General features: G+C 31.7%; 2 protein-coding genes across 2 annotated transcripts; both read left to right on the forward strand.

The window, feature by feature from the left end:
* Positions 1 to 1,367: 1,367 nt before the first annotated feature.
* LOC142598054 (hsp70-Hsp90 organising protein-like) lies at positions 1,368 to 2,369 on the forward strand. Its single transcript, XM_075735028.1, has one exon. It carries the CDS (start codon positions 1,368 to 1,370, stop codon positions 2,367 to 2,369), a length of 1,002 nt encoding a protein of 333 aa, XP_075591143.1.
* Positions 2,370 to 23,356: 20,987 nt separating this feature from the next.
* On the forward strand, positions 23,357 to 27,290 carry LOC142598055 (trehalase-like). Its single transcript, XM_075735029.1, has 3 exons — positions 23,357 to 23,896; positions 25,176 to 25,604; positions 27,285 to 27,290. Exons 1-3 carry the CDS (start codon positions 23,357 to 23,359, stop codon positions 27,288 to 27,290), a joined length of 975 nt encoding a protein of 324 aa, XP_075591144.1.
* The last annotated feature ends 217 nt before the right edge of the window (positions 27,291 to 27,507 follow it).

The following is a 27,507-nucleotide window of genomic DNA, read 5'->3' on the forward strand; positions in this document are numbered from 1 at the left end:
ACACAGTTTTTTAAAAAGCTGGTTGAAGTCACATTTTTTATTTTCTTCGAGAGTAATATTCGCAATTCTGATCGATAGAATATTAGGTAAAGATCTCAATAAATTGCACAGAAATCTACTATAGTCTTTCTCAATAATATTTAATTCACAAAACGAAACAGATAAAAATTCAATGCTTAGAACTTTTATTACGTTTTTCAGAAATAATTTAGCATTAATGTTATTGTTTGTTATTGTTAATTTTTTAAATATACTTGATGTAGCTATATATTTAAAGAAAGTGTATAAGTTCAAATTAGCACAATCAGATATAATGAGACTAGGAAACAAATTACATTTTGAGAATAAATTTAGCAGTTGGGAAAATTGAACAAGAGAATTTTGTAAGCTGACTTCTGAAGGATTGAATCTATTTATTAATTTTGCTATATTATCAACCGTTATATTTTTATCTTTCAGACGATTCAACACGAGATTTTTCAATTTTATTCTATTTGCATCGTTGTCATCAAAACGAATTTTTTCCAGGTTTATTTCCTGAATATCACTACAGTCAAGTTCTAATAAATTTGGAAAACACATTATAATTTTGTTTAGGAATTCCTCATTTAATACGATGTTATTATTAGAGATATCGAGTTTCGTAATTTTACTGAACGTGTATGTATCAATACCAAAACTACTGATAAGTTTAGATGACAAATAAATTTCTCGATGAATAGAATTAATTACATGAGGATAAATGGTAAAAAAATCTAAATCATCATCTTGATCAAGTATTTCATCGAATTCAGCTATATCGCAACAGTACTTTAAAAATAAACTTTTTATCAGCGAAAATCCGCGATAATATTGAAACTTTTTAAGAGAAGAAATATCTGTTACAAACGAAAAGATGCTTGGATTATGTTGATCAGGCTTACCAAGAAGATAATTTTGACCAGCATTCCAAACAATTAAAACTTGATCTGAATTCTCTATCGGTTTTGCTTTGCCAATTGAAATTAACCTCGCATTTTCGAAATAGAAGTCATAAACTAATTGCTTTTGCAATAAGACATACTTTGGTTTAGTTATACTTATCTTGTTAAAGTAAGAAATGAATAAATTAGTAGATTCTAAACAGTCTTTATTTGGCCTTCCTCGTTGTTGTCGACAATGATCGTCAACTTTCGAGTTACACATCAACTTTTTTTCACCAATACTATTTCAAGTACAACTTCAACTTGTCTCAAAAAGGTTAAACGTACAAAAGTCGTAAGCCATGCTTAAAAATAAAGATTATACGATAAATAATATTTTTTATTTTTTATAATTATAAATTATTATGTTTATTAAATATAAAATTTCAGATAAAAAAATTAATAATGAGCAACGTAGACTTAGCAATAACACTTAAAAATCAAGGTAACGAAGCTTACAAGGCTAGGAACTTTGAAGAGGCTGAAAAGCTTTACAAACAGGCTTATGAACAAGACGAAACTAATTTAATGATACTTTTCAATCTAGCAGCAGTGTACATGGAACAAAAACGATACGATGAGGGTATTGAAGTTATTAACAAGGCTTTAGAAAAGCGTCTCGAAGTAAGATTACCATATACTCAAGTGGCAAAGCTACACGAGAGATTAGCCAAAATATACTTGGCAATAGAAAACTATGACGAAGCTATACAATGTTATAAGAACGCTTTGCTTGAAGTTCAAGACAAGAAATATCGCTTAGCTTTAAAAGAAATAGAACGTCTTCGAGATGAGATAGCTCGGAAGGAATACATAAATCCTGAAATTGCTGAACAACACAAGCTAAAAGGTAATGAATATTTCAAGGCTAAAGATTTTCCAGCAGCGAAAGCAGAATACGATGAAGCAATAAAGAGAAATCCACAAGACCCAAAACTTTACAGTAACAGGGCTGCAGCTTTTTCAAGCTTACTTGAATTTCCATGTGCATTAAAAGATTGCGAAAAAGCTTTAGAATTAGACCCCAATTTTGTTAAAGCTTATAGCCGCAAAGGGTACTGTTACTTACAAATGAAGAATTATAAAAAAGCTAAAGAGGCTTATTCAGCTGGTTTAAAGATTGATTCGAATAGTAATGAATGTAGGGCAGGACTTCAAAACGTACAAATGGCGATCATGCAACAGATGTACGAAAAACCTAATGAAGAACAAATGGCTAGAGCCATGGCTGACCCAGAAGTTTCAGCTATTATAAACGATCCACAAATGCAAATGATTTTGAAATCTATCAGCGAATCCCCGGCCAAGATTGCTCAATATATGGCTGACCCTAAAATAAGCGGTGCTATTGAAACGCTGATTTCAGCTGGAGTTCTTCGTTTCGGATCTCCAGAATCAACGAATTAGTGATAATTTATAACCTATGCTTTTTTCATTATCATTGATTTTTTTTTATTATTTGTTAGAAAATATTGAAATATCTTTGATGTAAAGGAATGTTATTTTAAAGCTAAATCTTTCTACAGTAGATTCACATTAAAAGATAAGATTGGGGGTAATTCAGTGTGAATTTTTAATTTTATGGCCGAACAACTACAAGAAACTGATCCAATAAGTTATGTGGTGGTTGAAGCTATTTGTCAATTATTTAACAACATAGAAACAAACAATATACCCATCAGTGAATTAGAAATTGAAGCTAGGCTAGGTTTCATCAAGGACTATTTTTCCAATTCGCGATTAAAGCTTCCGACAAAAACCGAAGTGCTAATCAATGATGAAAAAAATCAAGAACACCGAACTATTTTTGAAGGTTCCATTCCGTATAATTCAGCAAAATTACTAGCCAGTTATTTTGTGACAAATTTTGGTTTACCAAATAATGCGTTTGATTTTATGATAGAAGAAGAAACAAACGAAGCTTTGTCTAAAATCTTTCCTCATACTTATTCAAAAACGTTAGTTAATATTTATAAACTTAAGAATTGTACGGCAAGAGCGATTACTGATATTAAAACTAAAAAAATAGTTGAATCCAATAACAAATATAATTATGATGTTTTCAACATTTACAGTGGTTATGTCGTATCTCAAAATGAAGATGATAACAACGAAAATATTATCGATACTAATGATGTATTGGACAATCTTTGCCACTATCGAATCAAGTTTAATAGGGAGAAATTTGTACCTTTAGAAGACTTTGAATTTGATCATGATTTTAAATCAAAATACAACATTTTGTCAAGCAGAGAAAGGGAACGTTATTCAATCAAATTAAACGATTTTTACCAAATTGATTTCACCAAAGTTAACTCGAGAAATCAAATTGTTTATGAAGTTGAAGTTGAAATTAATTGTGTAACGATTTATGAAATTTATAAAAATAGTGGAGGTAATAAAAATGCAATTTCATTATATATCGTCACGTTTTTAAACATTGTACGTCAGTTGATAGCATTACTAAACAATACTAACATTCAAAACAGAGAAAGTAATGAGATAACAAACGATTTGTTTTTTACCAACCTTGATAATTGTGCTATGTCAAAAAGTCAATATGAACACTATCGAAACAATGTATCGTCAATCGTTCCTTTAATTGGAAGTTTCGCAAATTCTGCTAAACTACGTGATCTACCTATAACTAACACAAATGTTTTGAAAATAAATAAATACCATAACAATTTGTAAATATTACATTATTTTAATTGTCACATTGTCTTATGAATTTTAAGTTAAAACAATCTATTATCAATCTTAATAAAATTTTCAATATTATCTTACGTTTAAAATGTGAATCATACTTTTTTATTTAGGTTCACATTTGTTAATTAACGATCGAGTTCAATACTGGTTAAAGACCTTAAAAATGTTTTTTTTGTTTTTTCGAAACATAATCGTACTCTTCATTATTTATAATGGGTAAATTAATATTTTTAATATAGCTATTTAAAGTACAGTTTGAATTAGGTACGTTGCAAAGATCCTGATTATTATATAAAAATCGGAAAAATCGACCGTTTGAGATATGTTGTAATATTTCGTGCAGCAGTATTGAATCATTCAAGATAAATTGAGAGTAGCAGTTTTCTCTGACTATGTTATTAGAAGTATTTTTGAAAATTATTTGAGACGAATCATTTTGACTTAATAATTTATAAACTAATCTTTCTGATACTAACATTTGAATAAAGGTTAATAAATTAACTATCAGATCATTAATGCGTACCTGCACTTGTTCCGGGTCATTTTTCATTGTTTCGAGTAAGATTATTTTCGAGTCTACAAGAAATATGTTTTTAGAGATGTTGACGAAATCAAAAATATGCAAGAAATTCTCAATCGAAACTTCTACTGTAAAATTTGATTTTTCATCAAATTCATTTATTTTGACTTCTAGTTTACAAGAATCTAGAGAATTTCCATTTGCATAGTTGAGCTGAAATTCATCAAATCCAAGTCCAGGAAAACAATCGATCTGGATGGTTGAAACCGTAGAAAATTTTTTTGGATAATTATTAGACAAATTAGCATTAAACAATGTTTGCGTTGAGTTACGGAAAAAACAGTTTTCCTGAACTGTGTCATGAGATATATTCATGCTGCGGAATTCGTTGATATTTTCGCTCAATGAGCATAACGTATTTGTAATTTTATCTAGAAAGAGTTGTGTTATCGCGTTATTACTGAAAGAATCGTAAACATTTATTGGTTTTAACTTGTTGTTTGTGTTTGTTAAACTATATTCATTGCTCTGATGACCTTCATAAAACTTTATTCCAGCTATGTTTGGTGTTGAATTTAAAGTATCATTATCATTATCTGTCGTTGTTAAATAATCGATTACTAAATTTTGTATCTGATCTAACGACGTGGTGTTATGTTTATAAGTAAAATCAAATTTTTTTTTTTGTTTTCTATTTCTTGGGCGTACAAACTTATATAGTAATTTTGTAATGTACATCTTAAAATACATTTACGTTTTATTTCGGAAGAAAATCTGACATAAAAGTGTAACTTGATGATTTAATAATTCTAATAGAAAAATCTTTACAATATTAACAAACGGTTGTTATAGTTGTAAAATTTCTCACACAATTTTAGAATGTGTAAATATTCAATCTAAATCTGGATCTAAGCTTGTCTTTACAGTTTTAATATAACGTTATAATCATGTCTGAATTAATATAAAATTGATATGTGAATCTAATTAATCATCAAATCTGATCAGTATTCCGAGAAAGCGGCCCCATCGAAGCTGGGTTAATTAATCCTAAAGGATCCATATAAGCTATTCCACTCATCGGGAATATTAAATCAGCATTTGGCTGAATACACGACTTGTTTCTAAAATAGCTTTGATCTGGTATAGCATCGAATCTTTTAGTTAAATTAGTACTTGTACTTCCTTTTGGCCAGCCACTTGGAAGTTCGCCAATAACTTTTTTATTTTTAAAAATATCATTACTGTTGGCGTTATGTTCATTAAAATTATTTTTGACTGGTTCCGAATTCTGAGTAGTTGTCTGATTTAGTGAATCACTAGTTTTCAAACTTTCCATTTTGTCCTGATCACAGTTAGCAGTGTTTGTTTTTCCTTGTTTCTTGGACCACTGATCCTTGCTCTTAAACCTGTTAAAACTATTTTTTTTTTTTAGTTGTTGATTATTATTATTGGATGTCGAATTGGCATTGTTATTATCTGTGACGTCCGAGTTTGACATATTCATTATAATTATATTACACGTAAAAATATTCTAATAATCGCATGTTGACATGCCATGATAAAAATTAATGTAGAAATGAATTTCTTTGATTATTTGCTAAATTAATTTATTTCATGAATTTATCAGGTTCATTTGTTGACGAAAATCCTCAATATGTAAGTTAACTGAATCACAGTTGTGTTTCAAAATAAAAAATATTTTTAGAAAAAATTTGAAAGTGCAAGAAGAGTAGCAATAAGTGAAGAATGCGGCATCGAAGAAGAAGATTTTGTTTATCCGGTATATAAGAAAACTGAGCAAGAACGAATAGAGCTTGAGAAACTAATTTTAAATACATTTCCATGCAATACTGTAACTGCTGATAAAAGAGATATATTAATTGATGCGTTTGAGTCAATTAATTTTAAAAAAGATGATGTGCTGATGAAAGAAGGTGATTATGGAGATGCATTATTTATTATAGCAGAGGGAGAAGTCAGTGTTTTTAAAAATATCGATGGTGAAAACAAACTTGTAAACAAGATGTTTAAAGATAGCATTGTAGGTGAACTCGCATTACTATATTCTTCCCCTAGATTAGCTACAGTTATTGCAAGTGAAAATACCAGATGCTGGAAATTGGAGCGACCTGTATTCCGTAAGTTAGTTAGGGAGTCAGTGGTGGAAAAAAATAAAAAATACATGGAATATCTTAACAAAATTGAGTTACTTCAGCATCTTGATATATCGAAAAAAATACAGTTGACAGATGTATTGCACGAAGTATTTTTTGAACCCAATGCAATTATTATAAAAGAAGGTGACGTTGGAGATAAAATATATATGCTTATTAAAGGCAAAGCTAAAGCCCTCCGTCACGAAAACGGAAAAGAAGTTTTGTTGAAAGTATATAATGATTACGCATATTTCGGAGAACTAGCGTTATTGAACAACGAAAAAAGAAAGGCAACAGTTATAGCTGTCACCAAATGTCATTGTTTGTATTTAAAAATAAATGCTTTTTATAGATTAACAGGCCCAGTTAAAAAAATTTTGAGAGAACGAGCAAAAATAATTTATAGCTCTAATGCTGAAGAATCTAGCATTTAATTTACAACTTTAAGTTGTTTGTTGATTAAAACTTCTTTTATTAAGCACGATATCTGTGCTTGGATAAACAAATAATATGATATGATTTCATTATAATTTTAGATATTTTCTTATAATTTTGAATGAGTTGTGAAATATCAGATTATAATCGATGCTACGAGCCAATTTTACTTAATGAGTGTGTAACTAGTTTAGTTTGTTTATTAAGTTACAACATCAATGGACTAGCTAATTTTGAAACAAAAATTTCACTAAAAGAATTTTGGACCGAATTTCAAGTTAACGCTAGCCGTGAATTTAAAAAAATTGATAACGGTGGTAAAAGTTGTAGTGTGATTTTAGGACTTCAAGAAACGAAAGTCAAAAATGCGATTTCTTCGCTACTTAATTTGAATAATTCTACGACTATTACTGCAAGTTCTTTGAACGCGTACGCAGGAGTTGCCTCATTGTTTAATAAGCAAAATTATGAAAAACTCGACACTTTATTCGTGTTGAAATTAGTATTTTGGTATTATGATAATAATTTAATGTCAAAGAGCATGAAAATCAATTTAGACCAAATGACAAATGAAAATAAAAATTTGTTAAAAACCTTACTAATTAATGAAGGAAGAATTAATGTATTTAAATTAGATAATTCTGTAGTTTTTATCAATTGTTACGTGCCGGCACGAAGAAATTGCACTAGATTGCTTGAGCGCTCTTTAGTGATATTATTCCTATTTTTGCTCGTGCAATTATTAGCTGAAGAATGCAAACTTGGAGTGGTTCTTTTTGGAGACTTCAACGCAATCTATAATGAAAACGATTCTAACAGTGATCATGAAGAACTAGAACTATTCAAAATATTAATAGCAGAAACTGGAGTTGTTGATGTTTTTGCAGATATTGACGCGTTTACATTTTGGTTGCTTAGTGAAAACAATAGAATTAAAAACATCGGTAGTCGCTTAGACTATATTTTTTATAAATCCACAGAAAAACAAAAAATTAAAGTTATAAGTAAAGAACAACGTCAATATAATGGGTATAGTGACCACGATGCATTGTTTACGTGTTTTATTACAACAAGTTATGAAAAATTGTCATTATATGAACAGATATCTAAATTGCCGGGTCTGCCTAAGAAATTATTAGATCAACTTGTTGCTACAAAAAAATTGACTCAACACGTTAATCAGTCAACTTTATTAAATTTTTGCAGCACACAAGCCAAAGAAAATTCTATACCAATAAAATCAAATGTCTCTGACATCAATAAAGTTAATAAAAACAATTATAACTACCAGAGGAATGATCAAAAAAAATCATTGAGAAAAACTAATCTCATGTTGAGCACTAACATAAAATGTAGTAAACATTCAGTTTTTTGCCTTGTTCGCAGAGTGAAAAAAAAAGGATTAAACAATGGCAGGTTTTTTGCTTCTTGTCCAAATAATGATTGTGACTTTTTTCGCTGGATATAATTTTTATGATTTTATTAAAGAGAAAGTTATTTGTGCAATCAATGACAATTTCTGTACAGTAACAAGTTTATATTTTCATATAAAAAGCGTTCACAAATTTTATTAACGCTACGATCATTATCATCTGACAGATAATCGTGTATATTAATAAGTGTATTTGAATCAATAGAATAGGGTAAAGAAAAAGAGTTTTTGTTGAAAAATAAAAGTGCTTTGCTGTATCCTGGACACTTAGAAATTTCAACGTATAATAAACTAGAGTCTAGATATTTTTGATTGTAGTTTAGTTGTTGGTAGTGGGTAAAAGTCAAGTTCATGCATTTATAGCATTCAACCAACAAATTTAGTATGATGGAGATCAGAGATTCATTGTTGAAGTTTTTAGACTTTCCTCGAAGAATGTTGAAATAGGCAGGCCGTTGTGCTTCAATGCACTTATAAATTACCTTCTCATTATTATTTCGTGATATTAAACCGTATACATCTCGAGGTCCTGCAATAGTCAAATCCATTCTGTGCTGGTTATAAGCATTAACATCTAGCAGTAAATTATGTTTGAAAAGACATATTTTCATGAAACTTTCAAATAGCTGATATAGCTCTTCAAGGAATTCATTGAAAAGCACTTCATTATAAGTATTGATTCCAGGCAATACTCTGCGAGTAATTACTCTGAAGTAATTCTTAAATAACGTTGAGAATTGGTTGAAGTAGCCTGTCAAAGGAATTCTAGATATGTTAAGTGCTAGAGTTAAAAGACCATATGGTAATTTAGAGCCTGGCGTAAATATTTTATGCTGTATTAAATTGTAATAAGCTAAATAGCAATTTTCAGTAGTTTGTAATCTGGCCATAGATAAATCGTTCTTGAGCTGAACAGCTTGTATCGGAGGGTTGATTATTTTTTGTATACATTGAAAGTAAGAAGAAATGTATGAATTTAGCATGTTTTCCAATGTGGCCGAAAGAAGATTAGAGGCGTCTTCAGAAGATACCTTGTACGAATAGCCTTGCAAATGCTCGACAGAGTTATAAAATATACTTTCAATAATTGATGGGAGACAAAGTGAAGAAACGATTTGAACGACATTGTAGCCGTATTCCACATTGGAACTAGTCGGTATATATATTGTAGACCGAGAATTCTCCGAATAGTTCTTGCGTAGTGCGTCATAATCCTTGAAGTGGCGGTGTTTTTGAAATTCTAAATGATGAAGGAGCCCTTTTTCAATAATGTATTTAATAATGAGCTCTCTAGCATATAGTGGACAACCGGGTAAATTCAAAACAGACGCTAAAATCTGGCAAAGAGATTTAATGTGGTCTAAATTTAGTAACTGTAAACTGATAGATAGCGAAACAAACGAACTAACAGCTGAAAGAAGTTTTTGCAAATCAGTTCTAAACAATTTGTTTAATTTAATTAACGAGTTGTCTTTTAAAACATAAGAATACTGATCTGATTGATATATAACTTTCATAATATCTTCTACATCGATAAGTTTCATTTTGCTGGCACTATTACGAAGAACATCGTCTCCTATAAACATTACCACATTGTAGAGTTTGCTGTCCTTGGGAGCTTGAAAGGCAGTTTCGAAAAATGTGAATAAAGTTTTCAGCAATAACGGAGTATACAAAGTAAGGAAATCAGTAAGTGGATGTTGTACCTCAAAGTCGCACTTGCTAAAATGCATCTTCAGTTGCTTGACAAAGCCATACTCAGCTGCAACCATTAAGTTGGAAGGAATGACAACATAATTACACATGTTTTCCAAACAGTTTATCAAATTGATAAAAGAAGGATTTGAGGATCCCATAGAACAACGATACGTAAGCAAGTAGTTAGTCATAGTCTGATGATTGTAAACTTGACTTTCCATTGAAGAAATGCTTTTTTTGATCATTTCAGACATATATTTATTGATTGTATTTCTGATGATATCGTATGAGCCAAATGATATAATTATACTCACAATTATATCGATATATATTTCATATCGAGGACAGTTCGGTTGAATATTTACCATGAAAGCTTGAATTAACATATTTGCTTCTTCTTGAGCTTTATTCGTCTGGATTTTAATATTCGCGTTCTTACTTTCTTCAAGTGTATAGTCGCGTTTGATGATATACATATCTTTAATCAGTTCAGAATATTTGCGGCACAAGATGTAATAACTGTCCATGTAGCTTTTCGTGGAAGACTCTAGTTTAACGAAAAGTCTAATTGAACATAATTTGGCTAATGTTTTTCTCATTTGCTCAGAAAATTCATATTGAGAAGACAAATTAACAAAACGAACTATTAGTTTGAACGTTTCAATTCTTTTTAATTCAAGTGATATTGTGCGTTGATCAAGATCAAGTAATACTGTATTCCACTGGAATTGGAGATTTTGAGTAGCAACATCAAGTTTAGTAAAGTTTCGAGAAATCAAACTCGCTGTTATATCTAAAATAAGAGATACAAAAGCCGTTTCTATGTTTTTAGGAGCATTAGATTGTATATACATACCTCGAGTTAAAATTGACGTAAGGCTGTTGCAGTAACCGAAAAGAAGTGCCACTGGGCAATTTATCAAGGGAAAATTAGTTTCAATATATTTGTCGTTAAACGAGAAAAGACTCACAATCTTTTGAATAAAGACGCCGATGTGTTCTTTGAGTTTTTGAACGTTTTCTGGAGTACCATATTTCATCATGTTTGATAAGAAAGTAGCTATTTCAATGTTAATTAAATTGTAGGTTTGCTTTAAAACGTAAAGAATAGGTTTATCTGTATTCATTAAATTTATTGCTTCTTCCACATTATCTGACCATGAACGAGATGTATTGATTAAGTTAGTTTGAACGCCTGCTCCGTTGAAAATTGTCTGGCTCAGTTGGAAAAAGTATTGATCTAAACTAGGAAATGAGTGCTCAGCAGGGTTAACCACCCTAGCTAAGATACAGGTTAACAACCCAGACATATTGGGTTGTTGCATAAGAGTTTTAAAAGAAAGATACTTAGTGTTGTTAATTTGAGTGACAATTTTATTTAGTGTTTCTAAAGCTAGTCGAGTAAATTCTATGTATGGAATGCTCATTTCTATCATCAACACGTACAGAAGATCATTCAGAATGTTTACCCAATAGTCATGATTAGTAGAAGAAATAATCACGTAGAAAGCGGAAAATATTTTGTTTAGACATTCAAATCGGTCTACCAAGAGCAAGCTTGAATTTTGTAATAAATATTTAACAATGTTTGTTAGAATCACTAAAATTTCACTAAAAATTAGTTTTGACTTTGAAATATAATGGTATTCGTAACTAATGTTGTTTTGTTTGCGTGAGCGAATGGAACATAAAGTTTCGATAACTAACAACAAGTTAGAACAGGTGGACAAACAATTATTCTCTGAGTAGAAACGTAAATCAGAGAAAATTTTAAACTGGAAACTATCTGGATTTGTTGCTAAAACGTTTGAGTTTCGCGTTAAGCACAAAATAGTTATGAATTTAGTAAATAGTTCAGGAATTTGTTCGAAAACTATTTGACTGTTAGTTTGCAGAAATGAGTCGAGATTTTGTAAAACTAATATGGTGAACGAAATGATTTCTTTAGTTAAATAACCTTTCTGTGTACCTGAAAGTTTGGGGTCTGAATAAGTAGGCTTAATTAATGAATCTGGAGAAGAAGCTAGGCGGTCGCATAGTTCTAGCAAAACCCCTATAGAAAATTCAGCAACAGAAGGGTCTCGCGCAGTGTTGACTTGTTCTAAGAACGAAGTTATCATTTTTTTAATGCAAAAACTCAGATTGGTTTTAGATTGAGATATAATAATAGCGATAAGCTGCTGAAGCTTAGAGCGCACGAGCGGAGAGTGCAGGAAATAAGTCATAATAGCCATATTATTTAAAATACGGAATTCTAGGAGATCACTAAGAATCTTTGTGTTATCTTTATTCTCTTGACGAGATATACCCTGAATGATATACCTAATTAGAGCAAAGATAAACATTTCCTGAAAATTATTCGTTTCGAAACAATGCACAAATAATTGGACACAACTGTTGAGCATTTCCTTGGGGGGCATGCTTTCTAACAAGCTATTCGCCATAGCTTTATCCTCAGGTTTAGCTCTGACATCGGCAAGAATACGGATACTATTGCTTATATTTTCCAAATGAGAAGTTTGGAAAATGTTAGTATTCATTGTATTCTTTTTCGCATTAAAAATACTATTGATAAAATATTTTTTTTTTTGCCTTGCAAATTTCCAACGCAAAGAATAAAAACATTATTCTCATTTTCTCTTTAGTTTTAAAAATACTAAATAATTTAGCATCACTGAAAAGACTTTTGAGTAGTTTATATTTTTGGTTATTGCTCGAAATAGCAAGCGGGTGAAAACTTATTCTTTATAGAGATTGTTATAGACTTACTTGAACTATAATTATCATTTCTTACCCAGTAGAAATATTAACTATATCGATTTGATTACAATGTTTCTTTATTATGAATAATGACTCGCAAAATACTTTTTATCAATAGTAAGTCATAATTGGGATAAAGACGCAAACGACTTGGTATAATTATTTTCGAGCGTAAAAAAAACTGAAATTCAAAAGCAAAAGTTTTGAGTATTAGTTGGTTTTTTGCTTATTATGATTATTGTTTAGTTTGTTGTCTTAACGGGTTTTGTTTGGGAAAACTTATTTTTTTTTAGTTTGAAAAATTTGACTATATTGGAGTTAAGGACTTTGTCGAGTTCACTTGGCATAAGAAAAAGCGGTAAAAAAAATGATCTAATAAAACGTATATTGCTTAAAGGTCATCTTTCGAGCAACCGCATTAAGTATTTGTTATCAAAAAACAAGCCATCATGGCAAGAATCGAAAGATGAAAACTCATCGTAAGTATAATTGTGATTTTTGGCTAAATAAATTTCTTTAGGTTAAATCCGAAAGAACTCTTGCATAAAGGAAAGTTGAAAACTTGCATTTGCTACGGCAGTTATCAGGCGATCGACGAATCACACATAATAAACTGTTCTTTGTGCAACTGTGAGTATCACGCTTCGTGCGTCTGTTTTGACAGTAATTCGATCCAGTACAAATTTGTTTGCCCAATATGTCGGTTTCAAGATATCGACCCTTTTCATCCCACTTCTAAGATATTGCAGATAGAAACTTTATGGCCTGCTTCGAAAACCAATAAATCTAGTAAAATTGCAAATGTAACAATAAAACAAAGTTTCCCGAATCTTAAAGACCATAAACGCGTAGGTAATAAAGTTTTTCTTTACGGTTTACGTGTAGACAACTACGAAAAACCGTGGTCTTTATGTTGGCCGGAAACTATCACAATTAATATAAATAATAATCTCGAGGTCGTTAAAAAACCTGAATACGATCATATAAGACGCGATTTGCCGATTGATTCAACGTTTTATCTATCTCAAGAGAAAATAAATTCAATCCAAATAAGTGCTACTACGACGGATTCAAGTACGTCGTGGATTTTGGCTTTAGTGCTGACTTCGTCATTTTCAGTTTCCGAGTTGTTTGATTTCGTTGTCAAAAATCGCAGTTTAGATTACGAAATTTGTGAAGAAATGGTTAAGAAATTTCTGGCAAAATTTTTCGGTTTGAGTGGCACTGCGAATCGCGCCGACGGCGTTAACATTGTAAGTACGTCTTTGTTGGTTTCGCTCAAGGATTCAATAAGTCTGGAAACAATACAAACACCGGTACGAGGTACCCAATGCGCGCATTTAGAATGCTTCGACCTACAAAATTACTTAGAAGCTAATTCTAAGGCAAGGTCTTTTGTAAACAGGTGGAAATGTATTATTTGCAATTGTTACACGCCCCCTAACAGCTTGATCGTTGATAATTATTTTAAGAAGCTACTTGAGGATAACGACTATCAATTAAAATCGATTGAGTTCTTCAACGACAATTCATTTAAATTGATAAAATGCGAAGAGAATCTTATATTAGATGAATTTTCTAGCGAGGATGAGCGTGCTGAAAATTCTGATCAAGACCAGGAAAATAACAGTGAGGGCGATTGTGCAGTCATTGATATTGCTGATGACGAAATCGCTACTGAACCAATAGCACCAAACTTGACTATTAATGAAAGTGCAAACGCACAAGGTCTTGAAAACGTCAGCAAAGAGGGCAACTTACCACTTGAAAATACATCGCAGCAGGCGGAAGATGAGAACTCAGATTCGGCGGAGTCGCTTGAAAAAATGGTTTCTGCGGAACCAGGCGAAATAGAAGTATGTACAAACGTTCATAACAAAAACGAAGCTAAACAATCAGATCCAGTCGACGCTAAACGCAAGAAGACAAACAATGTGGTGTTTGCTTCTAACATGGCGACTAAACAAGTTCACCAGTTAAATCAAAACAGAGGAAATATGCCTAAGAACCGTCCACTAAATCGTCCCGTGAAAAACAATTTCATATCTAGACCTTATTACAACGAATTTGAAAATCCGCACCAAAACAATCAGGGTTTTCCTTACCCGCCGCCGCCTTCTATTCCAATAAATCACATGGCGCCTACGATACAAATGGAAGCTCCTAATATGCAAAACTATACGCATTACTACATGACGAACCAAATGCCGCACGTGCCGCAGGTTTCTCAATTCAACAATTATCCTGTAAACAATTTCGCAAAAAAACAAGGCAATCAGCGCAAATGGAAAAACAAAAATAAAAATAGCAATAACTACCATAACCAGCGTTACTTATCTCCTGCAAACACTGGGAATTTACATCCTGGTCCAGTTAATAACTACTATTACGAAGAGAATTATCAGTATAAAGGGTATCCGGATCGCAACGTCCTTGTTAATTATCAAAACGTCGTTCCGCCAATGTATTCAAGCGAAAATATGTACCACCAACCTATGCAGTATTCAAACGGAATGACCAATTACTGTAATGTTCCGTATTATTCAATGATGTACTACCCACCGTATATGCAGCATGGCTACCCAAACATGGCTAACTCGTCACAGTATGGCCAACTGCCGCCTGTTACGAATTACGAAAAAATGAAAAATGAAAACCTGCAACTTAATGCAACAAATAAAGGCTGTGCTAGATACAAAAACAACTCTGAGCAAGAAGAAAAGTTTCACGCTGGCCGAGGTTCTTTTAAAAATAATAACAAGGTCACGTATTTCAATTCAGACTTAGCTCTTTTGGCCAAAAAAAAGTATTCAACCAATCCTTTGCTTTCTCCTACAGAAAGCAACGATGATTTCATAGACAAAGTTTGATAATCTTAGTTTTACTTGTTTTTTAGTTTACTCTGCAAATTCTTTATATTGATCTTTTTTCGTAAATTTATATTAAATTTAGATTCGTGGCTCTTGCCATGTTTTGAGAAAATAACTAATAGCCTTGCAAAATATAATTTTTTATTTAGATTCGCAATCGCAAAAGTGAAAATGGATACTTTGGAAAAGATAAAACGCGATATCAATGAAATACTTTTTAACTTAGAACAACAAAATATAGATGTGGCTGCAAAGTCGTATACAGACAAACATAACGTCGAAGCACAATTTAAGGCTGTTGATTTGCTAATTTTGGTTTTGTTTAAAGCGAATTTCTACAAAGTTCCACCGAGCAATCGAGATAACGTCTTAAACGACATTCTAGAGCGACGAAACCTGATTATTAATAAGTTTAACAAACTATTCTTAAATGTGCTGCCAAATTTGGATTTTCGCATTCAACCGGAAAAAAATAGAGATGGTAGGTAATTAAAATAAAGTAAATATATCTTAGAAGCTGAAAATGACTTTTTGCTAGACGTCGCTAATAACCAAATAAAAACGATGTTTCAAGACGAAAACTTAATGTCAAACGACTTAAAAAAAATCAGCCAAAAATATCATAACATAGCTTCTACAATCACAAAAAGCTAATTAGTTTAAACGTTAATCGTGATAAATGACGATTTGTTGTATACTTGTTATTAGCTTGTTTAGCTTAGTTATAAATCTTTCATTGTTAGAACGGAGCTTCAGAGTTATCTCTCTGTTATCTGGTTTCGTAGATCTGGTGAGATTTAAAATTGCTTCGTCTCCATAGATAGTTTTGAAATAAAAATTAAGAACTGAGTGTGCTGAGTCTAATATTGATCGAAATGCGTCTGAGTTTATTATTAAGCCGACGTACTGTTCGGTGAGGAATTCTAGTGAAGCATTCCGAACTTGTAATTCGATTGCATCATTGAAAACTTTGTTGAATTGTGGAATCTCAATAATGGAGCATTTCGATTCTTTCATCAATAAATCTACGAACTTTTTAAAATTCATATTAAAAGCGTCTATCACCGTTAAAACCTGCTCCCAATCATAAGAATCCCACAAAAGCGGTAATTTATGCATCGGAACAAGTGAAGTTTTCATTGCGTATCTTGAATCAATAGCCACATTTTCGAGCATTTTTATTATTTTTTCGCCTGTTTGCGGTGAATCGTAAAAGTACACACCTTGAAAAGCGTAAATAGAAGCATTAAGTTTAAAGTAATTCATATACGAATGTTTGCAACCGGGTTTTAGATCAAACATGGGAATGCTTGTTGTGTTCGTAGTTTCACCTTTCATTGAAATTGACATGAAAATGTTATTGATACTTTTGTTTGTTGTGTTGGTCCAGTGCAATTCAAGCTTTAACTTATCTTCAATGCAAACAAAAGCGTACTCAATGAAAATATCTTCACAGTAGCCATTCCACACAGTGTACATCATGAATTTTTTATCTATAAGAATTTGCTGCTTGTTTCCTTTTAATGCAAGCTTGTTTAAATATTTCTTATCGAAGTAGTTTATATTTGCTTCATCACTTAAAAACGTAATTCGCGATTCATTTTGCGATTCTGTAACAAAGTCGAGCATTTTATCTTTGATGATTTGTTTCTGGTTATTTAGGTATTTATTTATATATCCTTTATTGTAGTTTGTAGTGTTTATGGAGCCAAAAAAAATGTCTTCTTTTTTCACAACTAAATCTAACAAAGTATATATTTGTAACTTGACGCAATGATTGTTTGCATGACTTTCTTTCTTTTGAAGTAACTCTATCAAAGAGCCTAAAATAGCCATAACTTTCAATCTTAGTTTTGTATACTCTGATTTATCGAAATCCTGCTTACACGCTAACAACGCATTGACTAGAGAGATTGATAAATTAAAATACAATTCATCGTCGACGTATTCTGATATGTAGCTTCGAAGATTCATCGAGAAGGCTTGTTCATCCATTTCTTCATCAATAGATCCGTATGAACCATCCGGTAAAACAATTGTTTTAATTTTTATACTTTTACTTGATTCTTTTGATAAGTCTGCAGAAAATGGTAGAGGGTTCAACATTCCATAAATATTATTAATAATGTTTGCTCCACAAGTTTTACAGGTGGAAATCTTATCAAGTGATTTAAGAATATTGATGCTTATTAATGACGAACTGCTTGATTTTGTTTCAGACAACTCAGTTAGCAGATATTCACAAAGTTCGTTTTTTTTATCAAAATAATTTTCAGCGTCAGCTTTTTCGATGTATCGTTCGATGCAAAAGTTGAATAAATCAGTTACACTCTGACAAGGTAAAAATTTAAGTAAATATACTAAACTTTGCAGTGTTTTCAACTTTTGAATATCGACAATGTTCAAAATACCCATTAAGACCGTAACCAGTTCTTGAACAATTTTATCTAAATTAACGCGTGCTCGACATAATATAAGTTTTTCAATAACTAATTGAACAATGTCGTCTATATTTGATTGATCGATTGTGCTTAATATTAATGATAATAATCGAATAACTTGATTTTCTTGAAGTGTTTTTGCGGAATTTAGAAGTTTTATTATTAACTCAAGAGAAAAACATGTAACTGTGGAAAGAAGCGAACAAATCATTTCTACTAAAGAATCCGTAATGACATTTTCAGAATAGATGTGTAATAAACCTTGTAACGCATTGACAACTTTGAGTTTAGAATTTTCTGATAAATCAAAAAGCATTAATAACTTAGTGCATTCGTAAATTACACTAGGAAACATGCTCGACATACACATCTCGATCGCTATGTCAACGGTATCAGCGACGTTGAATGTTCTCATGAAGTTGTCATTATTCTTAATTTTTGTCAGACTTTCGTCAGAACTATTAAGTTTACCGTTGTTAGTTTTGCTTCTAATGTTATCTCTCGCGGAGAAAATCATAAACGATTCTTGTAAAAGTTTGATTTGGCACAAGGAAAAAAACTCATTTTTCGAATGTTCAAATGTTTCTCGGGTCAAAAATTGTATGTAAGCTTGAGCGTGATCGAGTTGAAAAAACACTTTCAATGCGGCGGCTCTGACTTCCCAAGACGAGTCACAATTAATACAAATAAGAAGCTTCGATAAAATTTCGTCTTCAAAGTCTAATAATTCTGGGGAACTGTGCATTGTACTAATTAGTTCACACAAATTTTTTCTCACGTAAGAATAAGAATCATCGAATAGTTCAATTACCAAGGGCCACAAATTTTTCAGCAACTTCTCATTATCCAAGTTAGATAAACACCGCAAGATAGAACCTCTACAGTATTCATTGGGACTTGTAAGTTCACTTCTGATCAGTTGTTCGAGCAACAGCAAGTATTCATCGCTGAATGAATTAATTACGTTAATTAAGTAAAGATTTAAAAGTTTTTTCAATCTGTTGTCATTCTGGCCGACAATGTATTTGATCACATACATGAAATAACAATCATTTACTCCAGAACTACTCAGAGAGCACAAAACATTCTCTAAACCTTTTTTTTTATCTGAAATTTCACTCGATTCGAGTAGTTTATTATTTTGATATTGCGAAGATTGATTTTCCGGGTATATTAGCTTGATAATAGGTTCAGACATTTAAAAACAAAAATTAAGACAAAACCGACTTATAAAGTCATCAAGGCAATAATAGTAAATTTTACGATCAATTTTTTGTATGTTTGTATTTATTATTTTAGATATTAGATGGTTTAAAAAAAAAAATATTCAAATTATTTTTACATAATTTCGTGTTTTTCAATCATGAACTATTAAATATGTGTTTGTCTAGCTGAATAATTATGTGTGTACATATTCTTAAATAACAGCAAAGCTTCTTGTCACATAAGTCTAAATGAATTTATATCTAGAAGTAAATGAACGGTTAAAGCCTTTTCTTCTAGTCTGGCATAGTATTACATACAAAGAAATTTCGTTATTATTGTTGATATTAATGATTACCATTTATGCTTTATTTATGCGTGGTTTATTAATCGATAGCGGAAACTATACCAAATACGATAACGTTGTTAATCATTATTTATCAGATGCAAACTATTTCGAAACACAATATAAATACAATAGCATATGAATGATTAGTTCATGCTATATTGTTGCAAGGTTCGTTCAGAAGCTGAACCATACTTGTTTTTCTTATCACTTTTCATTGCATATGAGGCACTGATTTTTTGATTGCCAATAAAAGAATTGTTAAATTTTTCTATTGCATTGTCCGCTTCAGCCAACGATAAATATGAAACAAGAGCACTTATTGTGTTTTTATCTTTTTTGCTACTTGGCAACAATTTAACTGAAGTTACACAACCGACAGAACTGCACATACTATAAATTTGCTGTTCTGTTGTTGAAGAAATTAAATTGCCAATATGAATTACAGCGACGTCTTTTCTTCCTGATACAGAAGTTCCCATCATTTTTACCTTTATTGGATGGCCATAAAGTGTTACAGTTGATAATATTTTGACCGCGTAAGCAGCGATTACTTCAGTTTCAAACTCAACGAAAGCGTAACCACTGTGTTGCCCAGTTATTTTGTCTTTCTTGAGAATGACAGCTTTAACAGGTCCAGCTTGAACACAAAGCTCCCACAATAAAGAATCCGTTACTTGTTGATGCAGTCCACTTATACAAAGAGTGGCATTAGGATTTCTGTTTAGTTGAAGAATTTGGTCCATTAATATTTTTTAATTATTTTAAAACTATCTATGGCAAAATTTAATTAACAACTGGCAAACTGATAATGATTAATACCTGAACACTGCCATTAATGTTTGATATAAAGATTCTGGGATTTACTATCGCAAATCATTGTTTTCAGCGCTTAAATCTTAAGTTGGTGAGCGATTACGTTAGAAATTTACAACATTATATCAATGAGATAAAAACTCTTCCTGCTTATACTTTAGCTAATGAAGTTGAAGTTTTTGTTAATTCTTCAGATTATTTCAATGATTTACTTAACTCCATTTCAACCGCAAAAAAACGTGTTTGGATCGAATCTTTTATTATGGATGCATCCAATGTTGCTCACATATTGGCTAAATACTTAATCGATGCTAAAAAGCGTGGAGTTGAAGTTAAAGTTTGCGTTGATGGATTGGGGAAATATTATTCAAATAGAGCGTTCTTCAAATTGTTAGTCGATAATAACATTGCAGTCAGGTTTTGGAATCCTTGCTTTAAAAACAGGGTCGGTCCTTTATTCTATCGAAATCATCGAAAGCTTGTTTTATGTGATGACTCAGCTTATGTAAGTTCCGCTAATTTTGACAAACGATCGATCAGATTGCCTAAAGAGCTTGCAGTCGAGTTTGCTGATGAGTGGATTGGTCTTAATTCATCATCTAGTCTCAAAGCGAAATTTTTGAATTTTATCTTTAATTTTTTCCCAAGTCAACAGGCAAACGATATAAATCATTCTGTCAAAGTAAATGGACGAAAATTTTGTACGGCAATTCGCAACGAAATGTTAATTACATTTAACCAATCAGTCGCGCATAAAAATTCTAACAAAAATCGATTAAACGTGTCAAAAACAATTCCTGATCTTACAACGTCCTTGGTACGAATACCTAAAAATCGGGATAAATACTGTTTTAAAAACGTCGAAATAGCTTTACTACTTTCTAAAGGGTTGATTGAAAAACCATCAGTCTATTTCTCGACTATGAAATCAATAATGTTAAAAGCAAAATGTAATATCTTAATAGCTTCGAGTTATTTTCATCCACCAAAAAATTTGATTATTGCTTTAGAACGAAAGAGCAAAGAGAACACCAAAATTGAAATTTTTCTGTCGCGCAAGTCAGATGTTCCATTGGACACGTTTGCTACAAATTATTATTTAAGGCGGTTGAAGCCGCTTTCAAATATACAGTTGTATGGAATTTCAAGTCGGCATGTACATTGCAAAACAATTATTAGTGATAATGAAAAAGTTGTTTTAGGATCTCATAATATCGACTATTTAAGTTCTTATACCAATTGTGAAGCTGGTGTTTTAATTAACGATGCAAGAATAGCTAAAACACTTACTAGTTCAATTCGATCAAATAATCACTGTCCTATTAGTATTAACAATAGTTTGAAGGACAAGTTCCTCGAAAAATTAGCCCATAGTATTATTATTAATAATACTAGGAAAAAGTATTTGAATTTAAAAGATATTGGTCGAATTTGGTTTTCCAAAAAAGATAAATTAGCTAGTTTTAAAAAGAGAAAAAATGATGTTTTTCAGACTTCTGGAATCTTTAGAATTTGAATATTTTCTTCTTCCATATAGCCAACGTTTAAGTCTGAAATTTCTATATCTTTGTTGAAGCATATTTCTCCATAATAGTTATTTAACTACGAAGTTGTGAGATGTGAAACTTACTATTTGGTGTTGATCTACAGTTAAGTTACAGTACCACATTGCAAATTTCTCTAATGTTTTGCTAGGCTTTGTTTGGTATAATGTACAAGTCAAATTTTTTTTTTTACATAAAAAACTGATAAACGGTAATGCTTTTGCCACTGTGACATCATCTAGATATCTTAGATTTAACGTAGCCCTCTTGTTTTGAACAAATTGATTGCGTATTTCATATTCGAATCGACCTCTTGCTCGTGCTCTTCTTTCATCTAGTGAGCAATAAGGCATACCAACAGCTAAAATACTGGCGTATTCATTTTTGCTTAGAACATTCATATAAATAAGTTAGTTTGATAAATTCTATCTCTTTTATTCGATATTAATACGCTGCAATATTATTTTTCATTAAAATTTAAAAGTAGTTTATATTTGAACGCAGTTTTAAAAAAGAAAACCTATTTAAAGACATCGAAAAAATAGTGAAAGTAGTTCAATTTGACTTGTGTGCAGGTGAACGCAAAAAGTGTACAATTTTATCATTATTAAGAAAAGTTAAAATTGAACAAGTCTGATAGCTAAGTTAATTAAGTTAATTATGTATTAAACTATGTCTTCATTATGGAATGAAATAGTTGCTATCTTTTTAAAACGTAATGATGAAAGCCATCATGATGTTAAAGAATACGTAGATGGACCTTTATTAATTGATCCACAAGAGTTTATGATACTGTTAGCTAACGCTGACGATAATCTAGATCTGGATGTTCATTTGGGAAAACCTGGTAGTGAATTGGAAACGGCTGAGCTGAACTTGTCTGACGTTCTAAAGGGTAAAAATAATTTTTTAAATAAGCTAGATTACGAAAATAATGTGTTGAGCGAGCATGAAACAGTTTTTAGTAATTCAAATCACACGAGGTTCAAATTTGTTTTTAAAAGTGACCACAAAAAAAAGTATTTTACATTATTAAAGTATTCACGAAGTACTGATAAAAAAGTAAATGAAAGCACTATAATAAGAAGTAATACATGTGTCGATTCATTCAATAATCACAACAACGTTAGAAGATACAATACAGAAAAAATAAATACAATCAAACTGATCCCCTATTCAAGTATTTTGGGCGTTCAATGCAAATCTAATTATATAAATCAGTTAGATTACTGGGGTAGCAATGAAGAAATTAATACACGTCTTGTGACAACTAGATATTTATTGGAGCAAATTCATCAAAAAAAATTCAGTGCTGAGCTAGAGACAATTTTATTGCAAAATTACCATTCGAGATTAAAACGTTTTGGACAAGAAATAATTTTGTTGTGGAAGTCGTTTTACAAAAAATTTAATAATCAAGTACGAGACGATCAAACTACTTTAATAACTCTTCCCATGCCTTTTATGGTACCTGGAGGAAGATTTATTGAAAACTACTATTGGGATACGTATTGGATTTGCTTAGGATTATTAGCCACTGGAAAACCTGAAATAGTTAAAGATACATTAATTAACTTTTTTTATTTAGTAGAAAGATGTGGATTTATTCCAAACGGTACTCGTATGTATTATCAAGATAGAAGTCAGCCACCAATACTTTCTAGTTTACTACGGGCTTATTTTTACGAAACTCATGATTTAGATTTTATTGCGGAACATGTAAAAGATCTGGAGAAAGAATACAATTTTTGGATGAATCAACAATTTAAGCATTGTATTACTGTAACGGACGATGAAGGAAAATCACATACATTAAACAGGTATTATTCATCAGATACTGAACCTAGACCAGAAAGTTATAGAATGGACTATGAAGTAGGTAAGGTTTTCGTAGCAATAAACCGTAGCACTGATGATGAGCTCCGTGAATTATTTAGAAACATTCACGCAGGGGCTGAAAGTGGCTGGGATTTCAGCGCACGGTGGCTCCGTCCTGCAGTCGAGGTCGGTAATACTTCTTATCTCACGTCTGCTCGATATACTGATCAACAAATTTCGAATTTATGTTTAATTGATATCGACACTATAAACATTATTCCATGCGACTTAAACGCTCTGCTTTATTTAGAAGAATGCGATTTAGCTTACTTTTATTCAGTCTTGGGTATGGAAAATTTGACAAAAGAGTATCTGAGTTTGGCTCAGAAAAGGAAACAAGCAATGTATAAATTCAATTGGGATGCGAAAAATAAAATCTGGGTGGACTACGATATGAAGAAAAATTGTTTTTCAAAAGTACTTAGCGCTGCTTCTTTTGTACCTCTATGGGCTGGGTTGAACGATGTTATGTGCGATGACGACAGAATAGAGCTTTATAAAAGTTTGGAGCCCTTAATAAGACCGTATGGGGTTGTTTGTACTACTATCCGAGCTGGATTACAATGGGATACTCCCAACGTCTGGGCTCCATGCACACACATAGCGGTCGATTATTTATGTGGAGGACGATTTTGGAATTATGAAAAACCTTTAGATAAAACTCAAGAGTCTAAAAAAATAGGCATTAACATTGCTTCTCGATTTATAAATACAGCACTATTTAGATATGAAGTTACAGGATGCTTGAGCGAAAAGTATCACTGCTCAATACTCGGGAAGAGTGGGCAAGATGGAGAATATGTAACGCAAGAAGGATTCGGCTGGACAAACGGTGCGATACTTGATTTTATGTACAAATTTGACAAAGATATATATCCTTACGGTTTGTTTATTATGGCCGAGGACCTTGTAGAAATTGAAAATTCAATAAGTTGATTCTAAAAATATAAACTAATAAAGATGTATAAAATCTTATGCAACTACTCTTAATCTAAATAATAATTTTCCTTCAGTTTCGTTTAGCTTACTTAATACTTTCTGGCTAGACGTATCCTATTAAAAGATTCGAAGCGACATATTGACTTACAAATTTATTTTTTCGATTTATTAAAGGCTTATCATGAAATGGATCGTTAGATTTAGATTGTATCTGTCTACACATGAAATTTCATCGTTATAAAAAATTGAACTATAACTAGAATAATTATACTTACTTCGGATAACTGATTATCGATAGATCTGGGTCTTTTGATAAAATTAAATAAATCGTGTTCATTAATATTATATACATTGACCCTAAAGACATACTAAAGTAATAGATGTGTAACACACGTGTTCGAAATATTTCCTTCGTTAATCAATCTACAATTCAAACAAATTATTGTTAATTCTATAAAAAATTTAGCTTATGTCAAACTTAAAAGTTTGTAATATTATATTAGGGAATTCAAGATTATTTGATTGTGGAGTTTTAGGTAGTGGTTATTCTGGTGAAGTAAAACGCGTTGAAGATGAGAATGGAGGCTCTTATGCTCTAAAAGTATCAAACGATAAAGGAATTCATTTCTCTTTAACAGATGGATCGGGTTGTTCTAAAAACACCTTGATTTTACCAGAAGCAGCCGAATTCGAGCGACTCCGAAAGTTGTATCGAGCCGGAATCCCTGTTCCGCGTCCTTATGCGTTTCAAATATATTCAAACGCCGCTGGAATAGGTAATACCGTAATGCTCATGGATCTCGTAAAAGGACAAACGTTAAGAGACTGGTTAAGTTCTCAAGAAGGTGGAATACAAGATTTGGTATCTGGTCGAACAATACATCCTGTCCGAACAGTGAGTGAAGCGATAGCTCGTATCAACGTGGCATTGACACTTTTAGAAAGCCTACTAAAACTTCGGAAAATCGCATTTTTCGCTGATTTCAAACCTCGCAATATAATGATAAAGGAACAACACAGTTCTTTGGATCGCATATTTTCATCGCACTTGGTCGATGTCGGCGGAACTGTGTTGTATCAAGATATTAGTACAAATGCGTACTTCAATAGAGTAGAATCTGATCAGGAATCACAATCAGTCGCATATTTTCATGCGCTAAAAGATCGTTATTTGATAGAAACAACATGTTCTTACATTTCTCCTGAATTAGCTCTTTTAATTTCAGAATACGATTTTTGGAGAGCAAAGTTGAAGAGTCACTATTACCGAACACTAAATGAGTCTAGAGTATCCGCAGAACAAAGCAACGCTGCGGGCAAAGTGTTTTATTCTGCTAATGAGAAAAATGAAAAATCAACAAGAATTAATAATCTAGATACTTGTATATTTTACAACTATTTGCAAATTAGAAGAAATTTCAAGATGAGAGGTATTCTTAAGGCGATTCATAGTTTAAAGGAATTAAATATGGTTGAAAACGAATCGGGCTATAACAATTATTCCGTACAAAATCAAAATTTGTACGTACCCCCATCTCAAAATGATTATGTCAGAATTTCAGAAAAATCAAATGTTTTCACAATGGGTTTAATATTGACTGAACTTTTCGGAGGCAAGAGAACAGGTTTAACCTCACTTTCAAGACTTAGAGTCGTCAACAACTTTTTCCTTAATGAAGTCCGTAATTCGGAATTTCGCATGGTTTTAGAATGGGAGAATTCTAACCAATATTTGATCGATAAAAACGTGTCAAATACCAGTTCAATTGTTCGAGTACATTCGGTCAACTTCTCCAAATTTACAAATACTTACGATGAGCAGCACTTGAGTAGTGCTACGACCGCAGATTCTTCGAGCTTTTCGTTTGACGATTCTAGCGACAATATGTACGAAAACAATTCAGAAACTCCTGTAGCGTCTTACATTCACGCGAACAGTTTTTTCAACTTGTACAGAACCCACTCCTATCCAAAAGAGGGTATCCTTAGTGTTCCTGAGAATAAGAGTGATCTTTCGAATGCTACTAGTATTCAGCAATTTGTCTTGGAAATTCTAGACAGCACTCTTAGACAAGATGCTTCAGCACGTCCTAATTTAAACCAACTGTACGCGGCTCTTTATGACTTAAAAAAACTTGTTTATAAGTCACTTTATTAAGTGTATTTTAAATTTCCAAGAAAAATTCATTGAAAGATTAACTATTTCAGCAATGAAGAATATTTAGTTTAGCATTAGATTAAAGAAAACGGCGTGTCACTTAAACAACTGCCTTTTTCTTTACCATTTCCATGTCAAAATAGACGTATCTTAAATTCTCAGCGAGTCGGCAAATCGAACATACTCAAATAGTAGGAGCACTAGGGTCAACTTTGTTTGAGGAGAACCCAAAAATAATTTATTCAATCATGAGATCGCTTATGAAACAATTCTTTGTTATAATCAATTTGGTTATGTATATTTATGAAAATAAATCATAATATGCCAATGTACTAGAAATTTGCAGTCTAAACTTATGTAGAAACGTGGATACATTTTTTTAATTAATAATTATTGTATGATTTATTTTTATTATAGTTATAATTGAGCGATCGTACGAATTTTTCGTGTGTAATTATAAAATCAGTTGAAAAAAATGAATTTACAAGAGAAGATTGACGAGTATTTGAAATTTGAATGCGATGAAGATTTCATCAAAGAACTACAAAATGCAGGTGGGCAGGAAATAGTTGATGCGTTTTCGAAGCGCATCAAATTCGGAACTGCGGGTCTTCGGGCTCGCATGAGTTTCGGAATAAAG

This window comes from Dermatophagoides farinae, unplaced genomic scaffold (assembly GCF_024713945.1).
Source record: "Dermatophagoides farinae isolate YC_2012a unplaced genomic scaffold, ASM2471394v1 contig5, whole genome shotgun sequence".
In the NCBI taxonomy this organism is placed as follows: domain Eukaryota; kingdom Metazoa; phylum Arthropoda; class Arachnida; order Sarcoptiformes; family Pyroglyphidae; genus Dermatophagoides; species Dermatophagoides farinae.

Bases quoted from the DNA above. Each gene is read 5' to 3' on its own strand.
- LOC142598054 (XM_075735028.1), top strand. From the start codon at position 1,368: ATGAGCAACGTAGACTTAGCAATAACACTTAAAAATCAAGGTAACGAA.
- LOC142598055 (XM_075735029.1), top strand. From the start codon at position 23,357: ATGGTACCTGGAGGAAGATTTATTGAAAACTACTATTGGGATACGTAT. The intron at 23,897-25,175 runs GTCGGTAATACT...TAAAAAATTTAG, and splicing joins GGCTCCGTCCTGCAGTCGAG to CTTATGTCAAACTTAAAAGT.